Source organism: Scaptodrosophila lebanonensis, unplaced genomic scaffold (genome assembly GCF_003285725.1).
Source record: "Scaptodrosophila lebanonensis strain 11010-0011.00,11010-0021.00 unplaced genomic scaffold, SlebRS2 tig00000043-arrow-pilon, whole genome shotgun sequence".
NCBI lineage: Eukaryota > Metazoa > Arthropoda > Insecta > Diptera > Drosophilidae > Scaptodrosophila > Scaptodrosophila lebanonensis.
In genome coordinates this window covers 8,886,391-8,903,237 of record NW_022060545.1, presented here as the reverse complement: position 1 = coordinate 8,903,237, position 16,847 = coordinate 8,886,391, and the positions used below count along the sequence as shown (strand labels likewise).

Sequence of the window (16,847 nt, the reverse complement as noted above, 5' to 3'; positions counted from 1 at the left end):
GCACTCAACTGAAGCTCAGAAACAAATTTTGATTTCAATTTTGCAATAATATTGCAATAAATAGAATGAGGTTCTTCTAAATCTCTTTAGATTATACGAACGGTTCGATAAACATATTATTCAATATGCGAATTTTTAGACAATACTTATTTGATTATTCTCTGCATAAGACAAGACATTTGTTCAATTTTGTTTGTTGTCCATTTGGTTATTAAAAAAAGCAAATAAATTCATCGATTTATTACATGAGTAACCAACTCTGTACACTATTTAAAATCAAATAAATTTATGCACAAGTATATGCATGGCTTGGCAAACTTTTAACTAACTAACTAATTATTCATTCAACTATATGATTTAGATGTTAGTCAACAAATATAGTATCTTACAAATAGAATGATCGAGAAGGAATTTACTGCCAGGAAATAATAAATAAATAAAGTAATTTTATTAATTCATTATTATTAATTTAATTTGTAATATTTTATTAATTCATTATTATTATTATTAATTTATTAATATGATTCGTAAATAAATCAAAACATAATCTCTAGCCAAAGAAATGAGTTTTTTGTTATAAATTTAATAGTTTCCATAAACTTTCAAAATCTTAATTCATTTGCGATTATACAATGTTATTTTACTAATTGTAAATATAAACAACATTTTTTCTTGTAACAAAACTTATTGGGAAGCAGTCCAGCTAACCCCTCATATTAAATCATATTTATATATTCTTAATGGTATGGTATTATAACGACGCCCTATCCATTCCAGGGTGTCGTTATACAGGGAGGCTATAGGTTAAGTAGTTTCTTTTTGTTGCTCTCCTCTTCAGGCCATCGTTTATTCGTGGATAAAGAATTATGTAGTGGAGTTTGTCCAATCCGGTCTTATTTCCTTTGGGGTGATAAAAACTAAAAATAACTGCAAACTGCAACTCGACACAAAGTCAAGATTACAAAGTTCATATTTGAAGTTTTTTTTTTAAATTAAAACAACTGTTAATTCTTCAGAAATAAAACTGAAAATCAAATTTCATTACGTTTCTGTGGGAAACATGAAACTTCATTTAAAATTAAATGTATTTTGTCAATTGTAAATGATTTTTTTCTCTTTATATAATTGCATTTTTCTGTTACATACGGAAAAAAGCTTTGTACGCTAATTATTCATGGTGTTTGATAACAACGAAGGGTTGTGTGCACTCAAGCCCACTATATGAACTGAAATTGTATGAATTGCAGTTCGTTAACAAACTGCACAATTGCCAGAGCAGAATTGTAAATAAATATATTGTTTAAGTACAAGCTTCGTATCAAGCTTTAAAACCCAATTTTCTCCACTCTTTATTTCCTTATTTATAAGGAGCTGTAAGTTATCAAGTTTTTTAACAATCTGCCAAATTGACAACAAAAAAATCCTTTAATATTTGCAATTATTCTGGGACATATAATTATTTCTTAAGCAAATTGTGTGGCAGTGTAATAGAAACATATTCCACACTTGCAGTGGCGCTCTTATGAGTGCTTTACACACACCTGCGCAGGCATAAACTTAATTAAGTCATATGCAACAGTCGCATATGTAAATACACTCCCACACAAATACACTCACAAGTATACCCACACATATAAACAAACGCCCGCACAGACACACACACATAGCCACATTCGTAGTCATTTCAATTATGCTGCCTGCCATTTATGAAGTGTCAGTCGCAACTTTGCGATGTTGAAAGTTTTCAGTGAACTTTTCAAATGTTTAATTACCATTAAATTTTCAATGCACTCTACTTTAAATTCCTGCCCATGACTGTTTTCCTTTTCCCTTGCCAAGGACCTATTCTATAATGATTAATGGTGCGCGTCAGTTGCAACAAATTGTGGGCGCGTATGTGCGCTGGTTTTTTGATAAATTCGTGCCTCCGCCCATTTAATAGCCGCCTCGATCTGGCCAGCATACTTTTAAGCTTAAATATGTATATTGAATTACGTAAATATATATGTGCGTGCCCTTAAGTACCATAGTTACGCGACTATCCGCAAATAAGCCGCATAAAGTTTCAATTTTTCTCTTTGAGGAGCAACGGCTTAAGTAACCTGCGGCACGTGCCCCTGATAGTCCAGCTGAAGAGCTCAACTTTTTGAAAAAGAAAAAGGAAAAGGAAAGACAGCCGAGACACTACTCCATTGATATGTAAAAAGTGCGAGACACTGAGGAATGGCAAAGAACTGGCCCAAGTGCATTTTAATATGCGTGCTCGTTGGAATGACGTTCTGCCTCTTATTCCTTTTTGCACTGGAGTGGAATTAGGTTCCACTATTTATATTCTTGACTTGCATATTTCTAAGGTGGGAACCCAGCCCTGCTTGTCCCCCTCGCCGTCTTGACAGCAATGCGCAAAAGCTCAGTCACGTTCCGGCATCAGATAATGTGCAACGTGCTATCTCTTCCCAGATTTGATATTAGAAAGGAGGGATATTTAGCCAGCTGCAAATACTACTTGTATATATCCCAACACTGATGTTTGTATTCCTATTTGTTTACTTATTGTTTAGGAATTTGGTTGCAAGCCTTCAGCCAACAAAAAGAGCGGACGTACGAAATATTTGTTTACAAAAATTCCTTTTATCTCAAAACAAATAAAATAAAATAAATAAATAAACACTATATCAGCGACGTTTAAAAAGTAAACCATATACTTCACAAATCATCTATGAAGTCATCTAAGCAATGTATGCATGACGGGGTATCCATGATTTCACAAAAACAAATTCTATATACAAAGAATATGCTTAAAATATTTCATAATTAATCTTTTAAATACATTTACACACGATTACGATTTTTCTTTATTTACCTTTTAATTTATTGGATTCATGTCAAATTTAAAAAAAAAAAACAATTTAACTGTTTAAACTTGAGATGATAAATATATTATAGCTTGATGGAAATATTTATAGGGGACAATTAAATTTAAATAGATTTCTAACACATTTGATTATTACAACGATGTATGGGAACATACAACGTCTACAAAACCCTGGCCATCAACTGAAAGCTCGATCTTCCCTTGCGTACTCCTTATCTTATAAGTATATACTTGTAGTATCTGTCAAGGCGAATTAAACTTTATACATGTCCAACTCAGCACAGATTTTAAATAAAGATCAAGACAAAAAAATAAAATACTTGTATTGCTTAAGAAATGTTCCAATATTTCCTCCAATGTATGTGACGAAATTCTCTATTGAAAGGTGAGACTTAATCAGTCAGTAATGCTTCCCGAGAACAAGAACCACTGAACCCATCTAGATATTGATTCTGAAACAAAAAATCTATATAGACTTTGACAGGCGCAAAGGTTTGTATCGTCATGCTTATTAATAACATACAAGTATACTCGTTTACTATACTACTGTGTGATATAAACCTTCCGGTACTGGGCATAACAATAACAGCCTCTTCTGGAACCACACTAAAGAAGACCTCTACTACAGATATGTAAGTTGAGGTTTTCTTCATCCTTTCGCTTATAAAAATGCTTCCAACAAATAAAACAAATTTATTTGTAACGTTATAAACAATTTTGTGATTTTCTTTAATGTCCATCAAACGAAACGCACTTACAATATACCTATATTGAAATTTGGCTAACCAATCATAAAACCATAACAATTTTAGTTTCTGTTCAAGTGTTCGTGGAACCAAAAGCATTACCTTAATCTGATTTCTGTGTCTGTGTCTGTGTCCTATCAGTAAAAATTTGATCAGGTCGTAAAATTGTCTATTAAGTAAAATTTTTAAAAACTCATTTTTCCCTCCTTTGGGGCTAAATTAACATCTCTTCTAAGCCCAAGTCCAGTTGAGTCAAATAGTGTATTAGTGTATACAACAAATGGAGGCTCTCGTGAATGGAATAATGATTACTTGGGTTGTTCAGGGCAAGCCATCTGGTATAGGAATTGGATGATTGTACGTGTTGGACGACCCGTCATGTGATTAGCGCTTAAATATGGAATTAGGCCGAATTTGCTGAGTAGGCCGGTTCCAAAAGTATCCAAATGGGCCCAATCGCTGCATGGAATGAGTTCGTGGAGCACAGCGGCAGCCAAGCAAGAGGATGCCAAGCCATCACCATCGTTAGCCAGATCAAAGCTGAGATTGTTGGCTACGCGATCCCTGTAGAAACGCCAGAGCGGGAAACGCCAAACACGATCGCCGGTGAGAGAGCCAGCGCGCTGGAATTGCTTCCAAATGTAATGGGAGTTAGACCAGATGCCGGTGGCTCCGCCGCCGACAGCCTTCTTGACACCCGCACACATGGAGCCAACATCGACCACCAGCCGCGGCTTATAAGTAACTTGTCCATAAAGCATTGGATCGGCTAGAGCTACAACCCCTGTGCGACTAATGTTGCGTACTGCCAGCGACTTGTTGTTGAGCAGAGTGACGACATCGCCCGGCTTGCAGGACATGCCCGATGGCAGGTTCTCGCACAGCGGTAGCACCGCCGTAATATTGATGGGTAAGGACAGGGCAGCGGCCGCACGCATCGAGGCCATAATCGCAGCTGCTCCACTCAAATCTCCACGGAACTCGTCCATGCCCTTGCATTCGCGCAGATTGATGCCGCCCGAATTGAAGGTGATGCCCTGGCCCATTAGCAAAATGGGCTTATCCTCGGGTGCGGTGCCGCAATACGCAATCTCCAATAGCACGGGTGGCTCACACGAGCCCTTGGCGACCATCAGGAAGGAGTTCAGATGCTGCAACTCAATCCATTCCATGGTGCGCACCTCGACAGTGATGCCGCACGGACACAAGGCATCGACAGTGGCTTGAGCAAATATTGTTGGTGTCATGCAATTGGCCGGCGCCTCGCAAATTCTACGCGCCAGGTTCTGTGCCTCCGCCTTGAATAGGCCACGTGTCCAGGCATCTGCATCGGGTGAGCCGTACAGCTCCAGTTTCGGCATCACATGCCGATTTTCCTTCTTCACGTTCTCCTCGTAGCGCCAGACGCCCAGTGCGGCGCCCTCGGCCGCCTGCTCAGCATAGTCCATGTGATCGACATGGACCTCAATGCAACCCAAGCTCTGCAATGAACGAGACCCAATACCCGCGGCAACGCGTACATTCTCCATGCCCTCGTCCAGCATCTCCAGCTCGTTGAAGGCAATACCCTCGAGGCCGACACCCACAACGCAAATGGAACGAAAATCGGGATCTAAGTTATTAAATACCTTACCGCGTCCCAGGCGTCCAGTAATTTTCGTTTCGCATATCAGCTCTGATAGTTTGCCTTGGACGCGATCGTCGAACTTCTCGCCGGCGGGCGTTAGGCGCGGTCCTTTGCCATTCTCCTTCTGGTAGAGACCTAATACTAGGCCTTTCCCTCCACGAGGATCCGCGCAGGCATTTCTTACGCTACCAATGCGAGGAAAACGATCCCATCGCAGATTCTTGAGCAGCCTGTGGCCATTCATCAATAGCAATTGTCCGCGCAAGGACATGTTGTTTGTTCGCCTATATAATTAGTGTATGCTAATAATTTCGTATTGCTTTATAAGTGCCGCAAATTTGTAAACGTGTTTTTTGGATCTGAATTAGAGCGCGACTGCAGTTCCCGTCGTTTGTTTTTACTGCAAATTGGGGACTGCGTCTGTACCTTATAATATCAGTTGGTAAAAAATATATTTAAAAGGTAACTGAACAGAAAGTTTAAATCTGTGTCTGATTTGTAGAAAGGTGTCGGTAGAATAAGGTGACATTAATAACTAAACGAACGTTGTGTTGACTGAAAAGAAATAGATAGGTTGATTTGTTAGCGATTACAAATTTGAGCGTCAAAAACAAAAACGAGATGAAAATAAAAATCGCTTAGCTTTAGAGAATGCGCAGGCAACAGCAAATGAAGGCCAACAATAGTTTAGGGCAAGGGCGTAAGCAGCTTTTACCAAAGGGGGGCCCAAAAAACTAAAATTTTGATTAAATAATGCACGATGCATTTAAAAAATAACCCCCCCTGCCTACGCCATTGGTTTAGGGAAATTAAATTAAATTCAAAATGGGTCTTCCATGTTGAAAATAGAAATAGAAAATAATAAACATGACATCAAAAAAGGGTGCTTCATTTAGCTTTTAAGCCATATTTTCATATATTTTCCAAACTGTATCAATAAAGCTAATTCCTCTAGTTGCATACAAATATTTAATGCCAATAAGGATCACACATATTTAGGTGCAACTAGACTGAGATACTGAGAATAGATCAATGGAACTACAATGGAGCAACGAGCAAATGAATCCTACAGGGAAGACGAACAATCGTAGGGGGACTAAAGAATATCAGAATTTGAGCAAACACTCTCATCGGTGTATTATAAGATTCTTTAAATTATTTGCAAAATTTAGATATTTGAGGAATTTCCACACTCAGGCTAAGATGCGTATATATATTAGCTGGTTAAGAACATATAATTAATACACAGCAAATAAAGTGCTGAATTGCATTTTAAAACGATCGAATTTTATTAGGAACCTTATATTATTCATTAAATGAAGCTCTACCCTGATAATAAGGGCACGATTGTATATTATCTTTAATACCGTTTAATCAAAGCTTACTTCTAGTTAGAGAGCCATCGAAACAGTACAAAATATTCTGCAAGTAGCCCACCGAATAAAGATTAAAATTTTGCAGCTTTAGTTGATTTAATATCTAGCGTAGAAGAAGCCTTTATATGGGGCTACGAAATGGGGAGCCACTTCTGAAAATGCGTTTCAAACAACCAAATATTCTGCAAGTAGCTCACCAATTAAATATCTGCTATAGTGTAGAAGAAGCCTTTTTATAGGGCTACTAAATGGGAGCTGGTTCTGAAAGTGCGCTTTAAACCAACCCAATTCTATATGCAACAATAACTAGCTCTTAATCAAGTAGGCCTTATTTTGTTTTTACTATAGATTGCTTAGCACCTATCAGTACGAAGAATTATTTGGGAGTCCACGTTTATTAGAAGGAAATCGCCATCACCAATTGTGTCGTCTTTTTATATATAGTAGTATGATGGATATTAGCATTTATTTTAACAGTGAAATTTCAGTATTGCTCTTCAAGCTATTTTTACTTGTGGCGTGATTTGAACTGTTGTCTACACTCGGAAACGAACTCACAATGGGATTCCTAGGTCTTTAATGCCTGCAACCCTTTAATTGAGTCTGCGAGCGATTCTATATTCGTATACTTATATTAATAGCCACTCACCAGCTGTATTGCACTGAAAGGCAATTCTCGGAGCAATTCAGTGTTACTGCTGCTGTGTTCGACTTCGCACACAGGCGATACAATCACCAGCTGGCCAATCTCGTTGATTTCTTGATGGGATGCATCAGAGACGTCCTCGGATGCGGCAGTACGGAATATCCGCGATTATATTGATGTTTTACTACAATTTACAGCCGAGTCAGCCAAGCAGTATTGTTGAGATTTTAAATTTATTTATGTATTTTAGTTGGTATTGTGTGATGAATACGAACTGAGCATAGCCTACTGGGCTGTAAGTACAGAAAAAATTATCTGAAAACAAAAAGTTCACTGTGTTAGGCGGTGGTAGTAGAATTCCCGTTAATTTCTGTACGAATAGTGTCTGTCATTTGGTTTTGCTGGCAACGGACTGACTTAATTGTTGTGCCACAAAACTTTTCATATTTCCCACGAGGTAAGGCCAAAGAATCATACAAAATGAGCCTGAAGGCAATAATCAATTGAAGTCGGCCATTGGATACTCTACTTAGTTCAACGTTAATAGAATGCAATTTTGCTGAACTAATTATTTTTAATTTGCTGTTCAAAATGGACTCAATATGAACATATAATAGAAACAATATTTATATTTGTTATTTCTAAGACGATGCAGTTCTTAAAATCTTGTCCCAGCAGGGTAAACATAATCTCCAAGGTTGAAGTTGAAGATTGATGTATGTTATGATAAAAAATAAATTACAAATAAATAAAAATAAATTAATTAATTAAACAATTCTCAGGGTATACATAAATATTTGTCCAACTATATATTCTATTAAATTATTTAAAAAATCATTCTCAATACTATAGTAGAATAAGATTCTATAGCCATATGTTGAAGTAAGATTCTATATGAGACTTGTGAAGAAGCATAATATAACTGCAAAGTCAACTATGAAGATATGAAATATGTATAAATTGCATTTGACAACTAAGCTTTAATAATTAATAAACTTTAAAAATAAGTCCACAAGAGCTTCATTGAATCGGAAAACTATCATTTGGTAAGAAATTGCAATTGATTCTCTGAGCTTCAGTAACAATTTAGAGCAACTTATAGTATAGAATGCAATTATCATATGCGTTACCTACGTTTATATTAAAAGCTACCGGGCTTATTAATCTTACGGGGGAGGGTATAAAAAGTTGTTTGCCAGCGGAGGAGAGCAGCAACAAATCAACTGATACAAACAAAAACAACAACACAAACAACAACACAATTATAACAAAAACCAAGCCCAAGGAATGGTCGAGTTTAACAACAGCTGTATGGAGGGGAGCAAAAGTTAAATGAAACTTTTTGCACAGTTTCGGGAATAACAAATGCAGTTTTATTGACCAAAAAATATGTAGAGAGAGAGAGTTCTATGTGGACTGAGAAGGCATTCAAGTGTTTTGTGAGTTCGTCAAATCATTTCACGGTGTACGTTAAGGTCCAAAGAAACACCCGAGCTGGCTTCAAAGCAGCAGGCCCGTATCGTAGCTAATGTAGCTAACATGTGCTGTCGACAAGCCCTGCACCACGTCCGCCATATGGGTCCAATAGGGCTGTAGCGCAGCGGCTGCCACATGTCCGAGGAAGAGCAATTGCATACGAATATAAAGGACCAACACCTCCAGCTGAGTGGCGCAAAAATGCTGCATCACCAGATTCAGACGCATGTAGTTAAGGACGTTACAGACCGCAGCAGTAATTAGCCAGGGCAGATGAAACCACGAGAAGTAGTTCTGGAGCGGAAGAAGGCGTCGCTTCTCATACCACAACCAAACGCCCAGCTGCTTCAGTTTCAACGCTGGCGTTAGGTCCGTGAAGCTCGTCTTTAGAATGTTCGGCCTGGATGCCACCAACTGCAGCAGCTGCTCTTCTGTATTCACTGTATGCCGCCGGCAACGCCAAACACCCACCAGCACCAAGGCCGAGTGGAATAACGCCTGTATGAGCATCGAATTCTGGTATTCGTACCCAATTTTCAGCTTCATGCTGCGATCCACTTCCGGATAATTCGACTTGATGGTTGCATTGGCCTCCACCACTGGATGCAGATGGGCGCAAATATGGAGGGTAGTCAGCGCAAGGAATAGCAGGCAATACAGAAATTTAGGCATTTCTTTTTATAAAAGAGGCAAATTTGAAATTTTTATTTCTAGAGGCCAAAATGTTGTTATAAAGAATGAATAATTTAGAAATTAATGAATGGTTAAGCTAGGGCTGCATTAGGAAATTTCTAATATTTTTGTAAATAATATTTAAAAACATTTGTAAAACTAAAATTAATTGTAAATTTAAAATTTAAAAAAAATAAGGAACCACGGCAAGTGGCGATACTTTTATTTGTGGAATTCTATCGCTTAAAAAACATTTTTGTTGTTGTTCTAAAGTAAATACAATAAAAATTACATAATTTTCTAAAATAAATAAATTTATTTAAAAAAAAAAACAACGATAAAAGTGTAGGAAGTTAATAATTCTGTTTGAACCAATTTATCGAATAATTGATGCATGCTGCATTCGCTGCAGAATTGAAAATTATTGGTACACTGTTGGTACATTGTTGTTATCTGCAATTTTACCATGGCAGATATGAAATTTAAAAAATTGCAAAATAAACATTAATGCATATGTCTACTCACAAATATTACCAACTAGAAAGTTACCGGTGTTTAGTTTAAAAGTTTCAAATGTATGCGGTATTGATATTTTAAATACCAAACTGCTCATATCGACTAATCGATGACTGTCAGCTGACAAGCGCCGATAGCTGCGCAGTATTTTTTCATTTGTGCCATACGTTCACACTAAACGCGTTGGCAGGCAAGCCGGCTTCATTTTCTCATTGAATTTGATTGTAAAAAGTGTGCATTTAAAATTGTATTGGAATTGAAGAAAAACGTAAGTTTGCTTATAATGCACAGGGCCATTGGGCATGATTTGAGTGGCGAGTGGCGCACCAGCGATGTGGCCGCGGGCCCCATGACGTCGTTCAAGCCATTAAAATTGCGCGATGAAATTATGATTGCTTTGCACAAACACAAGTTTGTGACGCCAACCAGAATCCAAGCAGCGGCCATACCCGTGGCGCTCAGCGAAATCGGTAAGTGTCAAGTGCAATACAGTGAACAGATATAGTTTAACGCATTCCTCAATAGATCTGCTCGTGCAGTCGAAGAGTGGCACGGGAAAAACGCTCATCTTTGTGTTGGCTGCTTTGCAGTCGCTCAAAGACAAAACCCGTAAACCCCATGCTCTAGTAATTGTGCCCACACGTGAACTGGCGGTTCAGGTGAAGGATACCTTGAATGACATGGGTGAGCAAATAAAAGGCTTCGAGGCGGTCCATTTCTTTGGCGGCACAGAGTTGGGCAGGGATCGCCATCGTGCGGTCACGGGTCGCGTCATTGTGGGCACACCTGGTCGGTTGCTGCACCTGATGCAGATAAATTGCCTGGACACGTCGGAGATCCAGTTGTTGGTGCTCGATGAAGCTGACCAATTGTACGGGCAGGATGGTATGCAGTCCACAGTCGCCAGCATTATACGATTGCTGCCGGCAAAGCGTCAGATTATTGCGTGCAGTGCCACCTACGAGAATTCCCTGGACGAGAAGCTTGCCAAACTAATGCAAAAACCCGTTCTAATATCCAATAGCGAGCGTGCCACCGTGCTTTTAGGAGTACGGCAATTCGTTTTGGAGCTGCCGGCACAGGTCAACAAAATGCTGGAAATGAAGGCAAAAATAGCGGCACTGCATCGCATCTTTGAGCAGCTAACCTATCAGCAGTGCATCATCTTTGCCAGCTCACAGCTACGTGCGGATTCCTTCACCAATTATCTGCGTGCCGATGGACTTCAATGCGAACTTATGTCGGGAGCATTGCCGCAAAACGAGCGTCTGGTGACCTTCCAGGGCTATCGGAACTTTACAGTGCGCACAATTGTCTCGACAGATGTGTTTTCACGCGGCGTGGACTCATCGCACGCCAATTTGGTTATCAATATCGACTTACCCAAGGATTATGTCTCATATTTACATCGAATTGGACGTGCTGGACGTTTTGGTGCTCAGGGCATTGCTATCACCATTTTATCATCACCCCAACAGCGCAAGGAGTTCAGGGAAATGATAGCTAATGCGGGCACAGGCATGTCTGTTTTATATTTTCCGGAGAAAAATATCGAAGGTTACGACTTTTGGAATTTCGACTCCTATAAGTTTCCATACTTCATGAAACCAGATGTACCTGAGCAGAAAAATGCATCTAAGCCGATGGCTCAGGAACATCCTCAAAAACCAAAAGGCAATGCAATCTCCGACATAAATGCGCACATTGAAAATAATAATAAGAAAAAAACTATTGTGATGGAACCAAGCCAACATCTCGAAAGTTATTCGGATGAAGAAAAGCTTAAAGCTGAAATTAATAAGTTAAATAAACCGAAATCGGTGAACACTAGTCAACCTCATCACGAAATTGAACATAAATCTTCTGAGATAAGCCCCAGTGCTGAGCAAATTACAGAAAGGGAAAGTTTGGAGAAAAGTAAATTGGAGAATCAGAAGGCAACTCCTCAAGTCACTCAAGCAGACCATCACAGAGAAATAAATAGTATAGATCGCATATCCAGCATTGATGTGCCCATCGAAAAAAGTAAGAGAAATGAAACAAGACTGATGAAAAGTCTTCAAGAAATCGACACCATATATCAGGAACTGGAGAAAAATGCAGCCGAACTACTGAGCGCTGTGGAGAACAAAGAGAATCGCTCAAACCCTAATTTACCCGAATCCAACCAAAAGCGCACAAGAGACATATCTAAAATAGGGCTGAATCCCAAGGAGGGAGAGAATGATGAATTGGTTCCCCAAATCGCTGAGCCAACTCCTCCGCCACCACCGCTGCTCATACAACCAGCTGAAGATATAGAAAGTGCTGCCACTACCAGTGAGATTGATAACAAAACATATTGCCTGGCTGTGCCAACCGAGCAAAGTTCAACCACGCTGATGCCGCTGGCCATTTCCAATACGGTGGACGATGCTAGCAGTATCATATCGGACAGCATTGAGAATGGCTATGCCAGTGATGGATCTTATGTTAGCTATTTCTCCGAAAGCGATGAGAAAGTCATTTGGCAACGCTATAAGTCGCAGGAAAAGTTCAAAAAAATGCATCGTTATACAAGCAAACGGTTGAAGAAACGTCGTATAAGACTTAAGAAAATGGTGATTGAAACAAGTTATCAAGATGAGGAGGAAAAGGATATTATTAATATTGATATGAGTGAAGAAATTGATGAAGATGTTGATCTAACCAACCCAAAGAATAATGTAAGTGTTAAAACTCTTAAAAGTTTATTAAACATTAATAATTTATGTTCCCATATTCATATTTTAGAAATTTAATCCTGTGATGAATATCAACGAAACAGATAATGTAAGTATTTGCATTCCGAAGTGTGTTTGAACAATTGTAATTAGTTCTATGCATTTTATTTTAATAGCAATACCTCAAACCGCTAAAGAAGAAAGGCGATTTTAAAATGAACCAAACGGTAAGTTAAAAGTTTTAAAGTAAGTTTACTTAGAACATTAATTGAGCCTAGATAATCATTCAGAATTCGAGGGAATTGTGATTTATTTGTGCATTTGACTCAGACACGAAATGCATGACAATGAAACAAATTTAAACATTTACGAAAATCATCAAATTTTTAAAATTATCCATGAAAAAGTAAATCCAAATAGGGGTTTATTGTAGTAGAACATTTTCAATCGTTACAACACGTCATTCCTTATCAGCTGAAGCATGTCTTGCCCGTCTTTGTTTTTTATTTTTGCTTACAATATACTTATATAATTTATTTTTATATACTTTTTCCGGACTAATATTTCAATATGATAAACAATATTAGATATTAAGTAATAATGCTAAATGGAATAATGCTTTGCAAAATATCAATTTATATTATGCACTTATGGCTTATATATATGTATGTTCGTATGTTCAAGAACCTCGAATAATTCTAATAGTTTTTTTTTTCTAATTTTAAGATATATTTCGGTCGTTATTTTTTCAAAACGACAACGGTCGAAATCGAAATAAGAACACGAACACGCGTGTGCACGAAGGACTACAAACATTAACACCGCCTATGCTTATCTCTAACTGGCTTACGTTTCAGAATGTGTGTGTGAGAGAGGTTTTTTTTTTTTGCTGCATGTGTGAAGTGAAAAAATTATTTCCATATTTTGAAATTTATTAAATGCCAAGTTTTATGTTGAATATGTATAATTAATTTAAAATCAATCGAACGAAATTAAATACAAAAACTTTTCACCTAACAAACACGCGTGTGCACGATGGGCTACAAACACCGCCTATGGTCATCCCTAAGTCGCGTATATTTCAGAATGTGTGTGTGCGTGTGTGTGTTATTTCCATATTTTGAAAATTGTTAAATGCCGAATATGAATCCCAAGATGAAATCGAGCGGACAAAATTTATGACAAAAAATATTTATTTAAAAATAACCGAATAAATGTTAAATTCCCCCAATAATGCAAGCCCAAGACAAAAGCCAAACAAACACAGTTTACAGTATTCTTTCTGAGAAGTATGCACACTAAGTTTCAAGCTAATCGGATGTAAAAAGCGGATTTTTCAGATAGAATTTGGAGCCCTTTTTTCCTCCTTTGAAGTTCAAACTTTCATCTAGGATAGAAATCAAATCAAATTTGGTATTTGATTAAATTTTTGATAGAAGAAATAAGTTATGAGTAAAAACTATTTATAGAAAGTCTTACTTAGGTCCAAATAAATGTAACAGGCAGAAGGAGGCGTGGCAGACCCCGCATTATACATAGATATATATGTATTTCATCGATATGACAACGAATCAAAAAGATATGTCCGCCAAGAACTTGTTTTAGACAGCAGCAAACTTTTAGAAAATGAAAAGACTTTAATCTGAAATGTTGGAACAGAATCAATATAGCCTTAGGGTCAAACTTTTCGAAAACGAAAAGACTTTAATATGAAATATTGGAACAGAATCAATATAGCCGTATCAACTCGATAAAATAAATATTTAATTGTTTTCAACCACAAATAATGTCATCAATGCGCTTATATATATTGTTGTCATAAATTTCCATAAATCGATTTTGAATTGGTAACAAAGTGCTTCAATTTCACATTCTGAAAAATGATTGAACAAAAATATAATGCTAATATATATGAATTGAATTTCCATTTTACAGCAGCTCAAGACACCGAAAATAAGCTCGAAAGACTTTGCACTACCCTTGATTCTGGCAGGTCGCAGGAATTTGTTGCTACTTGAAAAGTTTGAAAATCACAACCGCATTCGTCAACGTCTACATCTCTACATTAAACAATGCGGATGGAGCATTGCCCAAACCCATAGTTGGCTGGATCAGTTATATGAGGCAGCACAGTATTTGTATTATCGTGACCATAATAAGTCAAAGCCTTTGCAACCGATGATGCGGGCTGCACAATTGTCGGAATCTTCGGAACCAATTCATTATAACTCGCCAGCGGAATGGTATGCACAAAAGTTAAGTGTTCATGTGAATGAACAGGTGAACATTGCACCCGTAATAGCTGATAGAGTTGAAGCAGGGGGAGGAGGAGGAATAGTTTTTGCTGCGGATTTAGCGAATGAAGAATCTTACGATGAAGATACAGAGACGAGTTCCTCCCATACCCGACCCGAAGACGATCTGGATTATGAATCAACAGCACCTTCATCGAGTGGCTTCGTAGAGAGTAATGAAAGCGCTTCATCCGGCATTGATACGTCCCAATACTCTACCAATTCGTCATTACCCCTAAGCTCTTACACCGAGGAGGAATATGAAGATGAATATGAAGAGGAAGAAGAAGAAGACGAGGATGATTTAGACGAAGACGGCAATGAAAGCAGTATGCGCTTGACAGGACCAAGTTCACAGGGCTCTGGAACTGACTCGGACAGCGAGAACACATTGAGCGAAAACGATCAGATTGGTAATCGATTAGCTCTTGATCGTCATCGGTGGGAGCAAATCTATCAAAATCAGCTGCGATTCATTTATGATTATGTGGCCAGCTGCACCAATTCCCATTAAAATACGGGAACCTGTTAATTACTAATTACTCTAGAGCCTGAAACTTCACATTTTTTAAAAATATAAGAACTATATACATTTCATAAATAACAAGGCTAATCAAATGATATGGTACAAAGACCAATTCATATTCTAAATAGCTGTAATTAAAATGATATTCAGCCATTTAATAAGGATATTTTATTGATGTTTTTATCAAATAACTACTAACATTGTATCAATACGAAATGAATTAGACATGAGGTTTATGTTTCCTATGAGATATTTTTGAACAAAGATGTGGAGTACGTTTCAATAACTTAAATAGAAATGTTGAAAATCAAATATTTAAAGATGATATAAAAAGGAATCATATAATTCGAATAAAAGAACTAGTATGTGCACTAGAAATTATGAATAGAAATGAATAATAATTTGAAGTGGGCTGCATATGATTAAAAGGTAGAGTCATATTGAAGGTCATATAAGAAGTTGGTAGTTTTTATAATAATATAATTAAAGATTTTACAGATGGACGCTATAACTATATATTGTATTTAAATTTAGATTGAATTATGATATATAGTATATAACATTTGTAATTAGAAAGCATTATGGAAATAACTAAAAGTTATATTGATGAAGAAAACGTGAGTGAGAATACTCAGAATTCTATTTACTTTTTACGAGATATAAGAGTGGGTTGTAAATAATGTGAAAGATTTAAAAAATAATAATCATACACTTCTAAAACTTATTAGAGTTATATTAAAGAAATGTTGAGCCGTGGTCCAGCAAGAATTTTGTGAAAACGGAAGAATATAATATATAATAATAAAATTATAATTCAAATACAATTAATTAATTCCACAAAAGAATAACTTGGATAAACATTTCAAATTATTTAAAACCTACAGAAAATGAAAAAGTATTAAAATTTTTTCAAAAAGCGAGGAAATAATCATTCTTGAAAAAAATAAATACTTTTATTATTATTATTAAAAATATATATATGCCCTATATATATATATATTATGAATTAAATAAAAATTATGATTTAATTGCTAATAGAAATTTGAGAAGAATTGAATGTTTCCAAGAAATACTAAACTTGCTGTGAATGCATAAATAGAAAGTTTTTTAGTTTTAATATACATATAGGTATATCTTTTATACTATTCGCAAATGAATGCACAATCAATTGTTTTATTATTTTTAAATAAAAAATGTACGAAAATTTACGGCGAGCCAATCAATTGAGCGACCGCCCGCACCTCGTTTGTACGTATGTATGTATGTATGTATATGTGAGTGTGTGGGGCTTATTGTAGCGCATAAATCATCTAAAGTCGACATCTGGCCTGCGAAGGCAACAAAGTTGCGCGATGCGCCGCCAACGCCAAAAAGCCGCTTAGATCGGTGGC

At 37.0% G+C, this 16,847-nt stretch overlaps 2 protein-coding genes and 1 pseudogene across 3 annotated transcripts; 1 reads left to right on the top strand and 2 right to left on the bottom strand.

Annotated features, from left to right (window-relative positions):
* Positions 1-3,571: 3,571 nt before the first annotated feature.
* Positions 3,572-7,478, bottom strand: LOC115622698 (annotated as a pseudogene).
* A 1,142-nt stretch (positions 7,479-8,620) lies between these two features.
* On the bottom strand, positions 8,621-9,471 carry LOC115623057. The gene has a single exon (XM_030517236.1). It carries the CDS (start codon positions 9,416-9,418, stop codon positions 8,771-8,773), a length of 648 nt encoding a protein of 215 aa, XP_030373096.1. The 5' UTR covers positions 9,419-9,471; the 3' UTR covers positions 8,621-8,770.
* A 679-nt stretch (positions 9,472-10,150) lies between these two features.
* LOC115622258 (probable ATP-dependent RNA helicase DDX20) lies at positions 10,151-15,832 on the top strand. Of its 2 annotated transcripts, none has more exons than XM_030516159.1 (5): positions 10,151-10,404; positions 10,460-12,639; positions 12,707-12,745; positions 12,813-12,863; positions 14,575-15,832. In XM_030516159.1, the coding sequence occupies exons 1-5, from the start codon at positions 10,218-10,220 to the stop codon at positions 15,442-15,444; spliced, it is 3,327 nt and encodes a 1,108-aa protein (XP_030372019.1). In that variant the 5' UTR covers positions 10,151-10,217; the 3' UTR covers positions 15,445-15,832. The 2 variants fall into 2 exon arrangements, with proteins under 2 accessions (XP_030372019.1, XP_030372018.1); XM_030516158.1 differs by having other exon boundaries at positions 10,152-10,404; positions 14,572-15,832.
* Positions 15,833-16,847: the final 1,015 nt, after the last annotated feature.